The following is a 22,530-nucleotide window of genomic DNA, read 5'->3' on the forward strand; positions in this document are numbered from 1 at the left end:
TAACAGATCCTCAGGTGATACTTTTGACTGGCAGGAAATGTTAACCAACAATTGTCAAAGCAAAGACTTTTGGTGTCAGCCCACAAACAGCAGTATATCAGCTCCCCAACAAGTAGATCTGCTTTGATCCATTTGTATTTTGTGTTTCTTTAAAAGATTTGGATATTATCTCCACTACATGGCCCCCTTAAGTGCATTACTAAATCCTCTCCTCCCTCTGTATCATTGATAATTAAGAAGCAGCAGTAGCTATCCTTTGAAAATACCAGAGTGGTTATTATTTCAACAGGTTTCAACCTCTCTGGCTTGCCCTATGTACTCTTGGCAGCTATGAAGGACTTCTTTATCCTGGCTAGCTGCCTACAAAGGCTCTCAGATTACCCTCCATGTTCTCAATGTCTGCGTTGTGATTCTAACATATTTTCAATCATTAAAAGGAAAAAAAATCCATTCCATTTCAAACACCTAAAATAAGTCATGTTCGCAATATTAAGCAACAACCCTCTGGGACTTCTGTTTTAATTACGATTTTACATGCTGTAACGTGAGCTTGTGAATTAAAGGAAAATAAATGAGAGAGGGTGACTGTAAATTTTTAAGGCAAATTCACTTCTCAAAACAGTAAATGTATCACTGACCGTATGTTTGCTGCTAAGATTCTGAAAGTGTGAATAATGCTGTGGTTTAAAAATATCATTTACAGGTTCGTAATTGTCCTTAATAATGGCTGGTAATGTTAATTATCCTGCATGCTTTTCATTTCTGCCCTGGAAATTCAAAACTAACATGCACCATACCATGCTACAGATTAGCAACTGTGTTTACTATCAGCAGGATGCCTATTAAACGTTGTTATGCAGACACAAAATGTATGTCAAATGTGTTTTAAATGTGGTGACTCCAGCCATCACCTTTCTGTTTAAGCATTGGGATCTGGGCCGGGTTTCTGTATAGGCTAAGTAGGCTGCAGCCTAGGGCCTCTAAATCTAGGGGGCCTCCCCAGTGAGTAGTCTCCCCTCTCCCCCAATTGCAAACCCAAGATCGTGCGAGGGCAGGGCAACTCGGGCCCAGCAACTATGAGACTCAGGGCCAGCCAGTGGGACCCAATTTGAAATGCTGGGGCCCAACTTGAAGATTTTTTGTGGGGCCCTAGTTCACAGCCAGATTCTGCAAAATCTTAAGAGCTATAAATAAAACCCATCCTGATTGCCTTGGTGTGGGGGGCCTCCTTGGAGCGGCCTGCAGGATCCAATTTGGCCCAGTTGCTCCAATTGCCTTTTGAAAGTGACAAACTTAGACAAACAAATTTTGACGAAGTTTTGGATGGTTTTTGCTATGAGGAAGGCTAGAAAAAAACATTTGTAGTCTTACTTTATTTGATGGTTGTAGTTTACTTCTTAATATGTATTTTAAATCTGACTGTTTAATGAGAACATAAAGTAGATTCTAAAAGTGCCACACTATCAGGTAATCATGATCATATTGTTTACACCTCTCAGGCAATATAATTTGTAAACTCAAGGTTTTTTAAAAAGTACATTACAATTTCATTTTTCTAAAAAGTAATGCTTATTCCACAAAAGGTTTACAAAGTTCAGTTACTGCAAAAGTTTTTCAGTGTTAATTTTAACATTCATGCATTTTTTAAAATCACCATGGTATTTAACAATAACATTTTATGTCCTTTAGAGGAGAAAATGGTGAGTTGCAAAATTTTTTAATACCCGTCATCATCCTTGGCTTCACTCAGTTTTGTTTATAACACTCTTCCATTTTCTTCTAGTCGTGAGGGTGGGGGGTTGGGGGGGCTCACAAGTGGAGCAGTCTGGGGCCGCTCTTCATCAAAATCCAGCCCTGATTAGGATGTCCTGCTATGCATCATACAGTCAGTCCACGTTAGTCTCATTTGATCACCCTGTGCTAAAGGCCAATTGATTCTAGAAAAATGGGTGTGGGTGCTAAAGTCTAAGGCAAGAGGGTGACCAGTAAGGAGCAGCTCCAAAGCATCACCAGTTTTGGTAGCAGGTGCTTGTGAGGAGCTGCCCCTGAAACAATTGGGGAGAAAGCCAATGCCAATGGCCCACAGGGAGCCCCGTGAGAAGAAATGTTTGCCTCTCCTCCCAGTTCCCCCAGAGCCATGGTTTGCTGGAGGGCTGATATGAAGAGCGACCCCTACCAAAGCTCAGACAGTGGTGGGGAGAGACCATGCCACTGGGCTAACTGACCCTGCTAGGAGGGTGGGGTTTGGCCTCCAGCTCCAGTTTTCCCAGCAGGGAGGTCTTCTCCAGCTCCAGTTAATCTAGTTGGGAAAGAATTTGTGGATTTTCAATGCTGGCCTCTCCTCTGAGGTGAGCATTACCAAGTTCCTGATGCTCATTTCCATGCCTGACTCCAGTGAAGTATCCTGGCGCCTCTAGTTTGAATTTGGGAGAGTTTTGTCTTTTCTTAGTGAGAGGGTGACGTGCACTAATCAAAATGGATGAGCACTATGTTGAAGGATGGTTGAGGAAGACATTACAGTGGTGCCCCGCAAGACGAATGCCTCGCAAGACGGAAAACCCGCAAGACGAAAGGGTTTTCCGTTTGCGAGTTGCTTCGCAAGTCGAATTTCCCTATGGGCTTGCTTCGCAAGAAGAAAGCCCATAGGGAAATCTCCGGGGACCTCTTTTAAAAGCTGGCGGTGGGGAGCAAAGCCTTTCCCCCCCTCCGGCCTTCAGAAGAGGTCCAGGAAGGCCGGCAGGGACCGAAAGGCTTTGCTCCCCACCGCCAGCATTTTAAAAGCAGTCCGGGATAGCAGGGAAGCGCTTCCCACTATCCCGGACGGCTTTTGAAGGCAGGCGGGGGGAGCAAAGACTTTTGCCCCCCGCTGGCCTTCAGAAGAGGTCCTGGACCTCTTCTGAAGGCTGGCGGGGGGCAAAGGTTTTGTCCCCCCCTGCCTGCCTTCCCGGGGGCTTTTAAATCGCCCCGGGACAGCAGAGGACTTCTCCGCTGTCTCGGGGCGATCTTAAAATGCTGGCGGGCGGCAGCGAAACCTTCGCTGCCGCCCGCCAGCATTTTAAAAAACCCCGGGACAGCGGAGGACTGCATTTTAAGATCGCCCCTCCGCTGTCCCGGGGTTTTTTAAAATGCTGGGGGTGGGAAGAAAAGCCCTTGTCCCCCCCCCAGCCTTCAGAAGAGGTCAGGGGACAGACTGTCCCCGGACCTGGTCTGAAGGCGGTTTCCATAGGAACGCATGGATTGATTTTCAATGCATTCCTATGGGAAACCGTGCTTCGCAAGACGAAAAACTCGCAAGACGAAAAAACTTGCGGAACGAATTAATTTCGTCTTGCGAGGCACCACTGTACTTTCGTTTCACAGACGATATATGTACATTAGTGTCACTTTCACAAAGGTATGATTTATCTTTATCCTCACACAGACCATTGCTGTGCAACATGGACATTTTGATATTCGTCTTGAACAATTAAAAAACAACAACAACAACCTTAAGCTTGTAAATTTTAGTTCTCTTTAAAAACAATAAAAACCAAGAGTGTAAATTTTAGTCATCTTTGAAGCAAGACTTAACAAGAATGGAAGTACAGTATTATACTTTTTTTTAAAAAAAAAAAAGGCTGTCACACTTCCACTGCCTCACAGGCCAGTGCAACAGGTTTGACAGAAGCCTCTATAGAGCTGCCTTCCTTCCAGTTCACTGAATTTGAATACCTCAGTCAATATCTGCTCACTGCCTAATAATGCTGACTACAGCACAAAGAAAAGCACAGGAACTTTGTCCAAGAAACTCCAGAAGCAAAAAATATCCCACTTGTTCATTCTTTGCCACAGATAGGTCAATGATGTCCTGAATTTTATATACAACATAAATATTGAAGCACACTCAGTTCAACATTACGGTATTTTATCCAACAAGTGTACTAATCCTCCCTCCGCATTTCAAACTTTATATAATCACGAGGACTACACTGAAAGGGCAATTAGGCTCCATACCCCACCTATGGGAGCTATACATTATGGGGGTCATCTTTGTGGTAGCACCAATTGTTTAACTCCCTTTGATGTCTGCCTGGCGCCAATGGTGGTTTCTCTTTAGTGCCAGTTTAAGACCTGGTTGTTTCTCAGAGATTTAAGAATTGTTATTTTTGTAGTTTATCAGCGTAGTCCACCATTTTGTTTTTTAAGATTATGGTAATCATTGCTTTATCTGCTCTTTTTTATTGGTGGTACTGTTCTCTGCCCTGAGAACAATTTGATATACATTCTTCAGTACTTTCTACATGGCCCTCAAATCTTTTGAAGAAGGGCGGTTAAGAAATATTTTAAATAAAATACTTCAGTATGTAGGCATTTCATTTTGGGGGAGGGGTATTAATAGCTGCCTATTATATTATATTTAGGATTTTTTTGTGCAACTGTGAAAGTCAGTTGGCTATTTAAGGTTGAAGAGGATTTTATGGCTTTATTTTGATTTGTTATGTCTTTGACGCTGAGGTCCAGGGACGCTGAGGTCCAGCGCCGAGGGCCTTCTGGCGGTTCCCTCATTGCGAGAAGCAAAGCTACAGGGAACCAGGCAGAGGGCCTTCTCGGTAGTGGCGCCCACCCTGTGGAACGCCCTTCCAGCAAATGTCAAAGCGATAAACAACTACCTGACATTCAGAAGACATCTTAAGGCAGCCCTGTTCAGGGAAGTTTTTAACGTGTGATATTTTACTGTATTTTTGGTTTTTATGGAAGCCGCCCAGAGTGGCTGGGGAGGCTCAGCCAGATGGGCGGGGTATAAATAATAAATTATTATTATTATTATTATTATTATTATTATTATTATTATTATTATTGACATTTTGATTTGTGAACTGCTCTGGTCTTTTCCAAATTAAGCACTCTATAAAAATTAAGCTACATTTTTTTGGGGGGGGGGTGAAGAAGTGGTTCAGCTGCAAATTTCAAATTCTAAAAGGGGCCTAACGCTCCACCCACACAGACCTTTTTTCTCTAAGCCTGTGCCTGGATTTCATTTGGCATGCTGTGCAGCTGAAGTCAGATGTATCTCAGAGAGTTGATGCAGACAACTCAGGCAGGCAAACAGCGGAGGACCTGCAGTGGGAAGTGCTGTCTTGAAAGCCCCACTCAGGCATGGAACTCACAGGGTGGCCTCAGGCAAGTCACTGCCTTCTCTACAAAATGAAACAGTCTAGTACCTGCTGGCCTGACTTGAAGGAAGGCTGATTTGGCCTCAGGTCCAATGTATTCTGCCCTTAAGGGAATCCCTTGCCTTACATATCAGGCTGCCCCTATTTGCTCTCTCCGAGGAAGCTGAAATCCCACCTTAAGGGGAAGCCCGCACCATGCTATACTGGGTTACTTGCAAGTTTTTCACAGACCCCCTCATTGAGTCTCAGGAACACAAACTGATTTTGACCAGTTTTGCAGATATATTTCCAAATGAAGATTGATGAATTCCAGATAGAAGGATCCACATACAGTGCCAAAAAGGTCACTAAATCTATACAAAACTCCCATTGAGTTTTATAAATGATGCAATATCACTCCATACCTAAAACAGGAGACCACAGCTCTGGTCTAGACTCCAGGCTTCCTCTTTCCTGGCTTGTAAGAGGCCAGTTACTGGAAAAACTCTTTCCAGCTGACTTTCCAGTCCTAGAGTACGATGCAAAGTGATGTACATCTGATCCAGCAAAAACATCTTCTAAGCTACACTCAAGACATAATGCACTTTCTAAGAACCATTTTCTTTCTCTTACCGAGGGTTCCATGCTAGTATTTTCTTTGTTTAGTACTACGGTACTTCTTCTGGAGGCATCAATATCAGAAACAGCATTTCATGCCATGTATTACACCAATGGCCCCATGTAGCCATGGTACGTCCAAGGTAAGAAGGGCCTGTTTGCCTCTTTTGCCTTCACAGAATCATAAGAGTTGTAGAGTTGGGAGGGACCCCCAGGGTCATCCAGTCCAACCCCCTGCAATGGAGGATTCACAACTAAAGCATCCCTAACAGATGGCCATCCAATCTCTGCTTAGAAACCTCCAAGGAAGGAGAAGCCATCACTTCCCAAGGCAGCTCTTACCGTCAGAAAGTTCTTCCTGATGTTTAGTCGGAATCTGACTCAATATATCTTAGAAACAAAATCTACAGTCCACTTAGACCCTGTGAACTATCTGCTCCCTCTAGGTTTGCTGAGAATTTCCTCTTACACCATTCCGCTGGCAGACGCCTTTCCATCACAAGCATTCACTTTTTGATACCGCACTTTCTAAGTTAATCCCTGCATGGACAATGCAGAACAGCACAACTGAACTGAGAGACCTGTGAAGCAAATGTTATGCAAAATAAAAGTGATTGTTATTTTAAGTATGTAGAAATACATCTTGAAATGGATATAGTATAACAGTGTGTTGTACTGTATGCTAATAAAGTATACCAAAAGTACATAGATCCTATCCTAGACCTCTGGAATTTAACAGTGGAAGAACTTTTCTGTACATGCATGTCTCGCTATCCGAACACAAGGCGTTCTCAGGAAATCGTTTGTTAGACAAGCATTTGCATAATGAGTCAACAATTTCCACTGATTCCTATGGGGAAAGTTTTAATGTTTTTTCCAAGCACAGAATGCTGACCCCCCCCCCCCCAAGTGATGGAAACCCTTCAAAACCCTGCAAAAGAAGCAGGGGGCATGCTAATCTTCTCTGTATCGTTCCAATTTTAGCATATGGACTGCCGGAGCGAGCACAAAAAATAGGAAGGAAAAATGCTCTTTTATTTGTCGGGTCTTTCCCTCTTCCCTCCCACCATGTTTTCTGTACTACACACAGCGCTGTCTGTTTGAATATCTGAATCTGTGATGCATATAAGCACGGTTTGGGCACAAATTCCTTGTATTTGGATAAGTGAATTTTCATAAACAAGCATTTGGGTAGCAGGACTTGCGTGTACTATGAATTCTATTATACAGCCCCAATTTCTTTTGCCAAAGAAACAAAAATGTATATAATAGACAGTCATGGTGGAATTACAAATATTTATAAATAACAAACTGAAACCAGCCCACAAATAGGGTTTGTTTATTAGACAGATGGGATAGCAGTCCCAGTTCACTGCTTGCTAACATTGTGCTCCATGTCCCATTGTTCTATATTCTGCTCAATACAGTGTTCATTCTAAAGATGCGTTATATGATCAAGGTAGTGCGAATCACATGGCTGGTTTATGACTGTCATGGTTACACCTCTCTGCGTGGAATGTCTACATATTCATCGCAAACCCAATATTCAATCCTGCTGCTCACAGGTAGCCATGTATTTGAGGTTGCCTACAGCCATTTCATTGTGGACAGCAAGGTTGTAACAAATAAAATTCCCTGGAGATGCTACAGGTGTTTCGTTTTAAATGTATTAATTTTATTGAAAGCTATTTTATCAAAATTGTCTAATGCCAAATGCAAACTGTAACATGGACATGATTTACTTCTAAGCAACTAAAACTATTTTAAATATTAAGCTCTGAGCATTACTTGTATTTAAGGCATTCAAATATTTTATGTACATGCAATCAGCCAGTGGTAAGTAGCTGTTATTTATAACAACAGAAGAAGACTGTAATTTACACAGGGCTAAACTGGGAAATAAAATAGCTGAAGGAGTTAACTGTTAAGGCCAATGAAATTAGAATTGAAAAATACACTATCTTCTTTTTGCTTTCTTCCACCCCATTACATTTAATCTAATTAAATCTAACCCATAGTTTCTGCATTATTTCTTCCATGATCAAAGAAATGTGGAATATAAATTTAATAAAATAAATATTAAAACATAACTATAACTAAGAAAACAATCTGTTTGCTTCCTGCATGTGCATACTGCACACATACAAAAGTTGCAATTCTGCACTCACTTACTTGAGAGTAAGCTCCAATAAGCATAGTGGGACTTCTGCATGTTTGCAAACACAGAACTGCATTGTACAGAAGGAAGTGGTTAACAGTGCTCTGTAGAGTCCTGTAAGAAACTTCTATACATTGGCATTGCACCCATGGTAGAACTGGATCATTCCAAACTTACTTATTTTGCAGGATGTTGGGGCTGCAAAGGTTCAGCTGGTGCATATTACTGATGTAGAGTAAGTTAGTTTATTTGTGCTACTAATATAATTGTGCTTTAAATTTATTTTGTTTTATAGCTGTTGTTTTTAGAGCTGCTACAGATGTTGTGAAATTATTTCTTATTGCAGATTGCCATGAGCCCACAGGAAGGCAGGATATAAATGTTTTAAATAAAACAAGATGTTTTAATAGTACTCATCCCAAAACAGAAATGTGTCTTGTTTTTAGAAGGCAAGACACGCACAAATTCTAATGCTCTTTAAATGCTGCTACTGAAAAACAGTTTAAGTTTTACGTTTATTCATGCTAAGCTGTAAATTGAAGATGTACAATAGGAATACTAAGAAATCTAAACAAGTCCTAACAAACAGGTTTCATTAACTCAAAGTGACACATTTCAGTACATATTCATAAGGTTGGGGAGGGGGTTATTATCTGGCTGTAATTGCAGTTGTTCTAACACCTAATAAGCTATGGTTGGAAAAACAAAGGCAGGTTAATTTGTGATTTCCTCTACTCATTTGGAGGCAAATTAAGTGTCAAACAGCTAATACGGAACATATTTCATTTTATGAGGTTCTAATTTAATTCTGCACCATATCGTTGATGCCTTAATATGGGGTGGTTTATCTGAAAGAGGAGTAATTTATAAACCTTTTTTCAATGGGATCTTTAATGATAGGATATGATAGCATAATTATAGCAGTGGCTGCTTGTCCTAACGTACACTACAGCATCTGACAGCAATTCCATTGCCAAGCTAACCCTTTATTCGGAAGGGCTTCTTGACTCTCTTGTGTATGTAATTTTGCTCCAGAGTTAAATGGGATAAATAATTCCTGTCCTCAAGTAATTAAAGTAACTTGCTAAGATACCATTTATCTTTCTCAATGGGAACATCTATTAAGAAAATCCCTTGTTCCATTTTTCTTTTCTTTCACTCATGTCCTCTTCTGAATCCCCAGAAATGCTAAGGCTTTATTTATTTCTTCACCCGGTTTCACTGACAATAATGCTTACCATCCATTCAAAGAAGAAAGAGAGAAAGAAGCTGGCTAAGTAACAATTAACTTGGGAGAATGACCAAAAAATGGTACGTAGCCGACACAAAGAATTTCGTAGCACAACTACCAATCAAGCCTTGTTTGCCTAACCTCCTGCTCTATCACTGAACACAAGACAAAATGCCAAGGCCTCCCTCCAAAAAAACTCCAGCTCCGTACTCTACATAGAATTTCTCCCACCTGCCACTTTTATTTCCCCTTTCTCAGCACAAGAATCAGAGAAGGGTTTCAAATGCTAACCAGGAGTGGTTTGATGTCATGGACTGGCTGGATGTCAAGGAATGGGGAGAGGCACCCGCTAGGGAACCCCCAAGGGAAGAAGACTCAGAGCCAGGGAATGGGGGGTGGAATGACAACGAGTGGTCAGAGGGTGAAGAGAGCAGACTGGGAGGAGGAGGTGTCGGAAGCAGAAGAGGAGACAGGGTTTAGTGAGCAGGAAGAGGCTGTGGCAGAGGGCAGTTCAGAATCAGAGGCTGTCTACTTACTGCAGAAGTAGTAGTAAGTAGACAGAAAATGGTATTTCGACCTTGACAGAAGATGCAAAAAGTCTTGCTGGGGTTATATCCAATGCTCAGAGAAGTGGGGTGTGGGTGGTGCTGTGGTCTAAACCACTGAGCCTCTTGGGCTTGCTGATCAGAAGGCTGGCAGTTGGAATCCCCACGACGGGGTGAGCTCCCGTTGCTCTGTCCCAACTCCTGCCAATCTAGCAGTTCTAAAGCATGCCAGTGTAAGTAGATAAAAAGGTACCACCACAGCAGGATGGTAAATTGCATTTCCGTGTGCTCTGGCTTATGTCACAGTGTTCCATTGCGCCAGAAGCAGTTTAGTCATGCCGGCCACATGACCCGGAAAGCTGTCTGTGGACAAACACCGGCTCCCTCGGTCTGAAGCGAGATGAGCATCACACCCCTTAGTTGCCTTTGACTGGACTTAACTGTCCAGGGGTCCTTTACCTTTACTCTTACTCAGAGAAGACCACTGAAATTAATGAGTCTTAAGTTAGCCAGGCCCATTAACTCCAACTGGTCTGCTCTGAGTAGGACGAGAATTAGGTACAACCCTCCTTTCCCTTTTACTTCTGATGTGTGTTTATTGCTATTTTTACGAGGGGAAATAATTAACTTTCAAACAAAGATAGAAGATCTTTTAGGCCAATGCATACATTCAGCAGAATAAAATGTTAAAGGCTTTTCCTGGAATGCACCACTGTAAGGAAAAGCAATCTGAACATCCTCTGTTCCAAATAAAACTTCCCTGCACATAGAAGAACAGCATGTGAGATAAAAGGCTGAACACTTCTCCTTGAGATGCTAATTTGCTTTCTAGAAAGGAGTTTTTTCAATGGGGCAATATTAAAAAATGTTATCTCCCACCTTCACTCTGAAAGGGTACATCCCAACAAAAGCTTTACTGTTAGATAGAATGTCTGAATGTCTCAGAGATGAATAGAACCTAACAAGTCACACCCAAGCTGGAGGACAATGTTAAGCGTAACATGAAAGCCATATTACACTTTCGCTTTGGTCTGCAGACCTAAGAAGAGTCTGCAGCCCTCAACTATGGATTAAGTCCCACTGAACCCAACAGGACTTATTTCTGAAGTAAACATGATTAGTTAGGCTCGTGTTGTAAGGTTAAGAAAAGGCACAGCAATTCATAGGCCTTATTTCCAAGCCAGTTCTGCATGCTATTATTCTCATGGAGTGTTGAATTTTCAGCAATGAGTGCATAGGGGTGTCCTCAAAAAGAAAAAGGAAAAGCCTTTGAGCTAGTTTAATTCAGACCATTCAAATGCATTTTACTGCGCAACCGAGTACAATCCAAATAATAACAGATGCAAATAACCTCAATGGAAAAATAAATCACAGTTCCTGGAAGTCTTCTCTCCCCTTCTACTACTCCAACTGTAAATACAGGGTCCCCCGCTTTTCAAGCCCAAGGAAGAATGCAACACAGATTTATTGCTAGCCTTCAGGCCAATTTCTTCTGAAATTACAATTTGGCTAATAAGAGACTGATCCAAAATAACTGCTGGTAAAATATTGTGTAGTTCTTGGGCATATAGTTAGGATTGTTAATATCAATTAATTCTGCTCACAGAAGACGACTTGTTTTAAAACAAATTCATTTTTTTCCCTGCAGTATATATGTAATTACACAACTGTAACTAATAGCCATGGAGAAGCAATCTGCCATCTAAACAACTAGCATTATTCTTCAAAGTATTACTTGTGCTTTTCTTCCTTTATTTCCACACTGCGAGAGAGATTATTAGAGATGATTAAATGTATATATATCAAGCCTTTTAGCAAAGGACTGAAACTGCTTTGTGGATTTGGGTTTTTATGGATTATAGTAGTTCTTCTGGATTTTATAGTTGAAAAGAAGACACTGGAAACCACCCCCCGCCCTTCCCTTCTATGTTGACATACCTTTCCCATCCATAATAAAGCAGTGTTTGATTTTGAATAAAGGCTCCCCCCCCCCCAATACATGCTTTCACTAGTATTTTTTGTTAACTTAGTGTAAACTGCCACACTTGCAATTTTGTTTGGATTACAAATCCATCAATCAAATGACTGGGTGTACATGCATGCAACAATTGTAGACTATGACAATCTACCCCCCCCCCCAAAAAAAAGAATTCATCCCCTTTCATAGCAGTCACTTGTGAAAAGCTTTTGACACCATGGGATATTTTTAGCAAGAAAGAATTCCAACCTAATCCAAAAACTGAAAAGGGGGGGGGGGAGCTTCCAGGAAGGGGACACGCCAGTCCCAGTTTCTATCGTGATATTTTACAGTGTTTGGTACTTTTTAATTTAGTATTTATAGAATGACAACTCATAGAATAAATGTCAACAAAATATATAGGTAGTAGTTGGTAGCTACCTATTATAAGTTTCACTGCTAAGGCAGTAGGATTGTTTTGCTTCAGTGAACCCACAGACAGATAAACCCCAGGCATTCCAAGAGTAAATCTTGCCCTTTTGCTGCACCACAAAACCTTTCCAAAGGTACAATGGAACATTTAAGCACCTCAGTTTGCAAATCAGCAAGCACCTTCAGGGATGCACACTTTCTCTCTCATTCCCTCTTTAGCTTTTCTTTGTCTGCCTTAACCATAATGTATTTCTTGCAACACTGCAGACGATGGATTCTGTTAATCAGGTTGGCCTCTCTTAATCAGGGGTTCCAATAGGTTTGCAAACCCAGTTTAAAAGGGAGCCTATTTAGCATTAGTCATATTTAGCATCAGTGCAGAAGTCATGTGGCTGTTTATCAGGAAGGGCTGTGATGATCAGGGCCGGACCGTCCATGAGGCGGACTGAGGCAGCTGCCTTGGACAGTGGAATCCAAGGGACACTGCTGCAGAAGTGAGAATAAATAGCTTCTGGGTTCCTGTGAAATCTTGTGGGGCTCTCAAGGTCTTGCTGGAAGCGGTTACATTGCAACCCCAGTAAACAAAGCTTTGGTGGGGATGGGTACAGGGTGTCTCAGGTGGCAAAACATGACAGCCACCCTAGTGCTGATGCACTGATGGAGCCAACTCAACATTCCCATGAGTGAGTCCATATAACCTTGACCTCACTGCCACCTTGGCTCTACACCATCAGACAGGCGGCTCCTGTAAAACACATGCAGCTTTCCCTGTGTTTTTCTGGTAGTACAGATAGGAAAGCTATGACACCCCAAAACCTCCTGGTGGCATGATATCTTGAGTCCATTGTGGGGAATTATACACGTGTGTGTGTGATCACGCTTCAGTCCAGCCAAGTCTGACACTAATTTGGCTACCCTGCGCCTATCAATCCCAATTTCTCGGATACTTTGCAAAACGAAGTAGAAATGAAATACAGATAGGAACCAGAGTCAGAAAAGGCATATCGTAAGAAAAATTAAAAAAAAAATTCCTTCCAGTAGCACCTTAAAGACCAACTAAGTTAGTTTTTGGTATGAGCTTTCGTGTGCAGGCACACTTCTTGAGATACGGTTGATGGACTTCCATTTCATGCGGCTTCATGTGGTGCCTTAAAGTTGGTCTTTAAGGTGCTACTGGAAGGAATTTTTTTTGTAAGAAAAATTGTTTGGGTTTCGTGTGGATTCTTCCAGTCATGTGAAAGGCACTGAACCAACACCACAAAGTTATCACGTCATCTGGAGCCAATTTCCATTACGCATAGAAGGTGGTAGCATAAGAGCACCTCTAAACATGCACAGAGTGTGCTCATTGCAATCAAGCCATCCCCATTTAGAGGAGGAGGAGGGAGTTGCTTTTAAACTATGGGGAGACCTCTTAAAGGGGTCTGCTAAAGGAAGTTGGTCTCCTGCTGCTATAGGTTGCTCAAGCAGCACAAAAGATGCCGTGACCTATGATGTTTTTCTTCAGCTGTTCTTTAGTAAGCCAAGGTGCTGCAAGAGTTCATACTTACACATGTAGCGGAGGAATGGGAGATGGTTCGTAATGATAACGCCCTTCATGGTGTCTTGCGTCAATTGGAACAGGAGGGTGGAATGCTGGGAAAAGGTGGGGCGGATCTGAAAAAAGAAACATGGGTTTCCAAATCTCATTGTTATTGTACCTTAGCAGTATATAATATTTAAAAGATCCAATAAACAAGTCTGTGTGTACACACTGCCAAAAACCCCCAAAGAAATATGTAAGAAATCTGCACCCAGGCAGCCCCAAACGCTGTGAAAAGAAAATATGAGTTGTATCTACACGGATAATGCGAATTACTAACATTTGAATATTTTCTCTTATTTTGCACTGTTAAACTATTTTGCCTAATTCTGCTATTCGTGGGGAAGGATAAGGATCTCTGCATGGCATGGCAGCTCTACCCTCTGGCCTGTGGTTGGCATCCGTCTGTCTCGGGAGGCAATGGATGAGTGAGCCTTCGGGGGTCAAACCTCTGGCCACCGAAAACCTCACTGAGCAATCCTGTTGACGTTTCTGGTTTCGAAGTGCACTGCCCACTACCAAGCATGGCTTAGGAACACAGCAAGAGGCCTTGTAGCTGGCCAGACTATTTGTCCATCTAGCCCAATTTATTCTACATTGGCTGGCAGTGTAGCCGAGGTGGCTCTTTCATATCACTTGCTACGTATTTCTGTCTGGCTAGAGGTGCCAGGTACTGAACCGGAGACCTTCTGCTATGCAAAGCATGAGCTCTACCACTGAGCTACGGCCTATCACAAGCAGCCATAAGGCTTAAAAAAAGAAAAGAAAGAATACAGAGATTCTAAGAGAATCACACCACATTTTGAAATTTTCCGCACCCCTGAAGACACAAACCTGCCAAGAAGCATGAAGAGGCACACAGCAACAATAATATTGCACAGCACTGAATATACCTTTGCATTTACATGTACCCAAGCCAAATGTGTAAGATACAGAGTTTGGCTCATCCAATTTGCTTGGCACACATGAATATTCATGTCTTAATTTTAATATTCTCTTTTCATCACTTTAATGGAAAATTACATAAAGAAGTCTTTAATAAATAATTGCAGTGCACATATGGGAAGTGTCAGATCAAAGAGATCAGCTAGCCTTTCATAAGCACACCCCAATATTTATTATTATTAGCATGTGTTTCTTTCTTTTTTTAAAGTACTTGTAAAAATATAGCGTAGCAAAGTCCATTTCAAAGGACTACTGGAGCTGCCCCCCCCCCACATACCTCCCTAGAAATGTTTCATAAATGAAGTGCATGATGACGCAACATCATCAGGATTAGTGCTTCTCCACCCCCTGCAAACAGCAGACAATTAACTGGAGGGGGGGGGGAATGTTTACTTCACTGCGTCCTGTGTTTATTCTACCACATGTTAGTGTGGCGAAATATAGAGAAGCTGCAGCCACATTATCTCTCATAGCGTCTTGTTGGCCACAATTTGTTGCAGTGTCTTGGGTGAAATGACAGAGCCTCCGCAAATGCAGGAACATTTCCTCCTCTTTCCATTCTCCCTCACATGTTCACAACAGCATTAGTGGAAAGCAGAAGAAACTGAGGTTTCACTTGGAAGCTCTTCCACCAGCCTCCCATAGGAAGCTGTAAGAAGCAAATATGCAGTGGCCCACAAAGAACATGCAAACCAGAACTTGGGTCACAATACAGAAAGGCTGAAAAATCCACAATGTAAGTACACTATTTAAAACATGCAGCCTGACAAAAGACAGCTGTTTATAGTAAGCAAAACAGATAATAATTCATTCCTAATGGATAAAGTGTTTACTACTACTACTACTACTACTACTACTACTACTACTACTACTAGGGACGCGGGTGGCGCTGTGGGTTAAACCACAGAGCCTAGGACTTGCCAATCAGAAGGTCGGCGGTTCAAATCCCACAATGGGGTGAGCTCCCGTTGCTCGGTCCCTGCTCCTGCCCACCTAGCAGTTCGAAAGCACATCAAAGTGCAAGTAGATAAATAGGTACCGCTGCGGCAGGAAGGTAAACGGCGTTTCCGTGCACTGCTCTGATTCGCCAGAAGCGGCTTAGTCTTGCTGCCCACATGACCCAGAAGCTGTACGCCGGCTCCCTCGGCCAATAAAGCGAGATGAGCGCTGCAACCCCAGAGTCAGTCACGACTGGACCTAATGGGTCAGGGGTCCTTTTACCTTTTACTACTACTATATTGCCCTTCATCAAATGTTCTCAGGGCGGTTCCCAACATGTGGAAATCTAATGAGTAAGCTCCTCAGACACCATCCACATGAACAGAGACCTCATATAAGTTCACATATATCAGATCATATTCAGATCACAGTTGCCATAAAAAAAAACTTTAGATTCTGACTCTTAAATTGCTTTCTTACCAGCAAGTCTGAATTGATCCTGAACCTTGGGGAACTGTAATGGATTGCTAATGTAAACGACAAAGTACCACTTAAAACAATAATTTCTAGCGCCTCAACTTCTGTCCTCCCTCTTAAACACAAAGATATAGGCCTTGATTCGTATGGGAAAGTTCTCTGCAACCCCCACCAACTTCCACAAGGCTTAGCATGAATTATAGGGACTCACAGGGGCATGGAGCTGACACACATTTCAGTTCATGTGGAGCAACCTCTGTGACAAACAGCGAGTCTTACTTAAGAACTTGCGTTTGGATTCTCCAGTAGAAAACATTAACCATAAATGCTGTGATACCTCATAAAAGATTGTTTGTATTCATCTCCTCCAAGACAAACATCCCTTCACATTGCTTGAGACCCAGGCTGCCAAGATCGTATTTCTGAAACAGGCACATTAAACAGCTTTGGGTGTGGGTTTCTTGGAGTGAGGAAATCCGTAAAAAGCGGCCAATCCTTTGCACCTATCCTGAAATAATGCCACCAATTCTACCCACACTTTATCTTCTTTGTTAAGAGACATGTCGGAGCATATAGAAGGTGAAAGCTGCCTGTGATACAAAGGCAAAATCCTAAAATGTTTCTATTGACTAGAGCTTCAACACAACAAACCCTGAGCCTGTTCCAGATGCAGAATTCCTATTTGATACCAGCTCAACTAAAGACTCCATTCACTTAATCCAGGGGTAGGCAACCTAAGGTCCCTGGGCCGGCCCAATCGCCTCCTAAATCTGGCCCGCGGACAGTCCAGGAATCAATGTTTTTACATGAGTAGAATGTGTCCTTTTATTTAAAATGCATCTCTGGGTTATTTGTGGGGCATAGGAATTTGTTCATTTTTTTCCTTCAAAATATAGTCCGGCCCACCACACGGTCTGAGGGACAGTGGACCGGCCCACGGCTGAAAAAGGTTGCTGACCCCTGACTTAAGCCTAGCTAATAGGGAGCATCCATAACTCAGCAGTAGGACCACATGCATTGAATCCAAAAGGCTTGGAGCACAATCCCCCAGATACTTTCAGATCACCCTTACTTACAAAGAAGCATCAATCCTAGCAGCCTGATGTATATTCTTCATGTGTAGATGAATGAGGACCATATGACTAAATTCCTACATGGAAGGCACTTTCAGGATCACGCCTGCTGATAGTTAGCTTTCTGTACACAACTGCAAAGCCCCTATGTTTTCACATTTACTCATACAAGAAAATGCAGTTTGTGAAGCAGTGCAAGTGCTCTTAAGCATCTAAGGGCATGCAATAGTATTATATGCAATTTAAATACTGTAATATTATGTCGCAAGAAACTTGATCATGAATTTAAAGAGCACCCTTTTGTGAGTCCTCTTGCATTAAGCTCCTCACCAGTTCTTAATTGCACCTTGTTCGCAGTTTCCATTGTGTGGGGAGGGCAGAGACAAAGTAGTCAATCACTGTAACAGAGCTGTCTACAGCCACCAGCATGATGAGGAGAAATCCGAAAAATTGGCATTCACCATAATTATCCAGCTCAGAGTTTATTCCTTACACATGAGCAATACAGCTGTGGAACATCATAGCTCAAGCAGGATGTATGCTAAGTTGCTGCACTCTAGCCATCTCTTGTTGCAACCCTTGACAAAATACCACATGGTGATTTTTCCAAAGTCAAGCTAAAACTGCTGAAGCAGAATAAAGTGCCACTAAACCTGGCTACCCCCTATTTATCATACAATTTCCTGACTGATGGTTTCACAAACCAGCTGCTAAGTGCTGTGTACTCTGCTGCCAAAAAAGTAACATGTGAAATGGGAGAAAGGGGGGGATAATGTACTCAACCATTGAAATCAATTGCACCAAAGGAATTGAAACTCCACACAGCTCACAGGTAAGCAGTAAATTCTACATGCCTGTGGGTGCAAAGGGAGGTGGATAGAAACGCTTTGAATATTCATACAGAAATCTTCTTCAAATACTTATTTGAAAGAGCCCCTACAGAGAGAACTTGACTTGAACCAGACTGGGGGCCCTATAAATATGTAACTGGTGTGTGTACGTGATTTATCTATGTATGGCTTTTATAGCTGCCAGCTTGGTTTCCTGTTGGCTCGCTCCTCCTAATACAATATTTTTCTTATTATATAGTCTTACCAGAAAAGGAAAGGGCATCAGTCCTTAAATTGACATCTGCCTCATCTACCTTCACTCTAACCAATGTTTCCCCAGTGAAGAAATATACTAAGGATTGTCTGATCCCCAAAGTGCCAGAGGAGGAAAATATATGAATAGCGCCTATGGAAGTGGAGTCCTCTTAAATGAAAGTCAGTGTATAGGGCTACACTGGAAATATACAGGACTAACTAATCCAAACAGTGGGATATAAGTTTTTCTTTAATGGGTCATGCTACGATAACACAAATGAGCTGGAACCCATCAACAGTTTCTGAGCAGTTTCTTTTTTCAAAATTAAGGACTACGTTATTCCCAAGCTACGGACAATGCAGAGCAATACTGGCAATGAGAGGCTTCTATGACCTTTCCTATTTCTCTACAAGGCCAATGACTCTAGTTCTCCAGGGTGTTTCAGGAGCACAACTTCAAAAGTATACACAAGGGCCAGGGGGTTGCTGAGAACAGACATGGCAGCATTTCTCCTTTTTCTTCTTTTACTCTAAAGGGATTGCTCCCCACCCCAACTAAGGGGAACATTCAGTCATGTAGGCCTCCACCTGCAGCAGTACTACAATTCAAACACAGGTATACTAGTGATAAGGATGCTGATATTTGTGAGCACAGAGAAAAGTACTAGCCATACCTTCCAGGAGCTGCTGAATCAAGAAGAAACAAACCCAACTACTACTCCAGGTGAGGAAACCACAGTTAACTCTGCCATCAAGTCCTCAAAATCTTTGGCTCCAAAGCCCAAGGACAGACCTCTTCTTTCAGCTATCACCTTTCTTTTCTGTCTTGATTTTGTCTCCGGCAGTTGAGCAGTGGTTTGGGAGAGGGGTTTTTTCTGTGGTTTTTTTCTTTCTTAAAGTGAAAGGCATCTGTTCCCTTCCTCAAACAAGATATTCCCCTTGGGCTTGAAAGCAAAACTTTTCATTCTGCCTTCATAATGAATAAAACACAATCTCCTGTGAAACTTTAATGATAATAACATTTTCTATTAAAATATCAAAGCAAATGCAATCTTCTTGGGAGGTTTGCTGAACTGAGGGCATGGTTAATACAGACCAATAGGAGTCCTCTGACAGGCATTAAAGGTTTTCCAGTATCTTTCTTATTTATCATTTGTCTACCTGCATACGTGTAATCAACATTTTGCATCAATGCGAAGTCTCTGCTAAGTCAGTGCTATAACCATTCCTGAAGCATTACTTCCCTCCTTTGAAATAAGAAATACAGAATATGAACACACTGAAGATGTACCATTAGTGCATAACTCAGCAATTCTGCTTCATGATCTTAGAATATCAGTTCTCATAAAGGCTTTGTCCTATTGGTCTCTTGTTCAATTGGTCTGGTAAATTCACATAGTGCTTTCTAAACTATGTGCATGGTCCTAGGGAACAGCTGACTAACTTCAGCCACATCTAATTTTTCATTCTAGCATGAAAAACGAACAAAAAGGAAATAAAGAGAAAGGGAATTAATATTCAGTTTCTTCTCTTGACGATGAAGTATTTTTCAGGGAGTGATGGGGAGGATACATACTGCTACATCTGTCAGTGAAAGTTAGGCTGCCCAGTATTAGGGTGAAGGTCATGTCAGTGCAGGAAGGGTAGCCTGGAGTGGGGGCTGGCGGTGGGCATCTTGCCAAAGAATGATGATTGCAGTTTTGCTTTTCCCCATAGAGTAGAAAGCAGCCTTTCGGCTATATGTGAGAAAATAAGAGGTGTGCCCCGGGAGGGGCTCATCAGAGGAAACATGCCCCTTACCTATGCCCATAAAGATGCCAGTGTGCACAGCTTTTGCCACTGTCTGAACTGTGCCCCCTACTCCAGGCTGTAATTGGGGACCTATGGTATGGGGCAAGGGAATATTGTTTGTGCCCTCTCTACTCCAGATTGCAGCCCATTTTGACTTTATGTCAAGTCAAGTCAAGTAACCTTTATTGGCGTCACATAAGAACATTCAGAATACATTTAAAATAGATAGGCCGGTCAATGACAATCTCGTCATTGACTTTATGTGCAATAAACACACTAGCTATCCATTGGGCTGTAGAAGCAGTTGGGCAAAAACGTGTTCCTGCTATTAATACTCATGACTCGAGTGCAGCTTTCCCCAACTTGGTACCCTCCAGACATTTGAGACAACAACCTTCCATTACCTCTGATGGTTGGCCATGCAAGCTGGGGCTGGTGGGAGTGTAGGCCAAAGCATCTGGGGGATACTAGGATGGAGATGACTATTATAATGTTTGAGACAGGTTTCCCCTCCATTTTCATTGTGTCTCAGAGAGGTGTGGTTTCCTTCTCTTTCTGCCTCAGAAGCCAATTAATTCTACGCACTTCTGCTCCTCTCCTTTAGACTCAGCAACACAGTCAACAGAAACAGTTGACTATGATCTCCATGTACAAGGCAAGCAGGATGTCAACTAAATAATGCCAAAAGTGAATAGTGCCATGAAACAAAAGCCCTGCCAAGCAGAAACAAATGTCTGCATTGGTCTTCTGTCCCTGACATTTCAAAAAAAAGTAGTAGGTTCTGACGGCTACAGTCTGGCTGAAGCCACAGCACACCTGGAACCTGAGCTGGAGACCCTCCAGGTCTAGATTTGGGTGCAACTACTAATTGCCTTAGCCTGGTCCTGGTGGGGGCCTCAATGAGATGTCCCCAGTGGTGGACAACCTTTTAAAACAAAAAGAAAGAAATAAAAGATTGCACTGTGTTTGACGGAGTCCCCTTACTTCCCATTTTGTTTCACTAATTACACTTCTGTGCAGAGTTTCCAGAGCTCGTTCCGAGTAATACACTGTTCCAGCTGGAATTCCCCCCTTGGCAAAGCAAAGCAGCGGGACCAAGTATTACACACACTTGGTGTCTGTTTTGCCACCTTTGTGTTTATGTAAACCAAAACACCTTATGGGAACATACTTTATTTGTTTTCGGTGGTTCCCCAACAATCTGGGTGCCAAATGCTTGGAGAATTAGCTATCTGAGCTGGAAGAGGAAAAAGGCTGGAAACATTTTCTACAACTGGCAGCCACTGAAAGCTCCTTAGCAGGCCAGATTTGCTGCAGGTATTGGCTAAATAGCTGCTGGCTGGCTTTCAGCTAGAGCACTTTATTGCTTTCCACAGTCATTGCAACTCCACTGTGTACAGATTTAAAGACCTATGTTTTAAAAAAGAAAAACCCAGTATTTTAGTAGTCCTATTATTACCTGTAGGACTACTATTATTACCTGTTAGGGACGCGGGTGGTGCTGTGGGTAAAAGCCTCAGTGCCTAGGGCTTGCCGATCGAAAGGTCGGCGGTTCGAATCCCCGCGGCGGGGTGCGCTCCCGTTGCTCGGTCCCAGTGCCTGCCAACCTAGCAGTTCGAAAGCACCCTCGGGTGCAAGTAGATAAATAGGGACCGCTTTCTAGCGGGAAGGTAAACGGCGTTTCCGTGTGCAGCTCTGGCTCGCCAGAGCAGCGATGTCACGCTGGCCACGTGACCCGGACGTGTCTTCGGACAGCGCTGGCCCCTGGCCTCTTGAGTGAGATGGGCGCACAACCCCAGAGTCTGGCAAGACTGGCCCGTACGGGCAGGGGTACCTTTACCTTTACCTTTATTATTACCTGTTAATAAGCAAGCATGTTAAAATTCCCCTATCAGTGTCAATTGGCTCCCAGAAGTTAATATTATTTACTTAGTGATCGCCTAGAATTTACTAAGAGCTGTAAAACAAATTTGGGGAGAGGCTGCAGCCCCAGATGGATGATTAAAGGTGTCACTAAGGGTGGAAAACTGGACAGATCTGAGCCATTTCCCCATTGAAATGGACAGGAAATGAGCAAGAGCATGGCGGGGCACAATTTTCATTCATGCCAATGAGTTCCCAGTGGACTGTGCTCCACGTTACTTAGTGGTAAGCAGAGCGTGTCACTTGGATTGTCTGCTTTTGGCAACTAAATACCTTGGGCTGGCTTTCAGCTTCAGGATAATTCCGTGTTACGGCTCAAAATCCGAAGGGATGGAATTGTGTGGTTATTAATATAAAAGGTAGTTGTGTTGGCCAATAAGAAAACTTCCGAATTCCATATTAGTTGCCTTTATTATAGCAACTAAAACGTCACAAAAAACCACTATTTTCATGACTAGCTTGTCTCTACTGTTAAGTTACCTCACATGGGGACTGGCCTAGCCAAACTGGGAGGAGAATGTTTTCACGCCCCAGCAAAGAAGTTCAGCCTTCATCTTTCCCCATAAAGAGGCAGGCTAGATGAAAATGCATCTTCCCAAACATGCTCCGCGATGCCTCGCCAGGATTACTTTGCAAGATAAC

At 42.6% G+C, this 22,530-nt stretch overlaps 1 protein-coding gene across 6 annotated transcripts in view; it reads right to left on the bottom strand.

The window, feature by feature from the left end:
* GLI3 (GLI family zinc finger 3) overlaps positions 1–22,530 on the bottom strand; it is a 239,278-nt gene that overhangs the window by 91,175 nt on the left and 125,573 nt on the right. For all 6 annotated transcript variants that reach the window (XM_083706243.1, XM_083706246.1, XM_083706245.1 and 3 more), the window contains one exon: positions 13,624–13,729. In XM_083706243.1, coding sequence (XP_083562369.1) covers positions 13,624–13,729 — 106 coding nt within the window. The remainder of the gene's footprint in view (positions 1–13,623; positions 13,730–22,530) is intronic.

Source organism: Podarcis gaigeae, assembly GCF_964106915.1.
Source record: "Podarcis gaigeae genome assembly, chromosome: 12".
NCBI lineage: Eukaryota > Metazoa > Chordata > Lepidosauria > Squamata > Lacertidae > Podarcis > Podarcis gaigeae.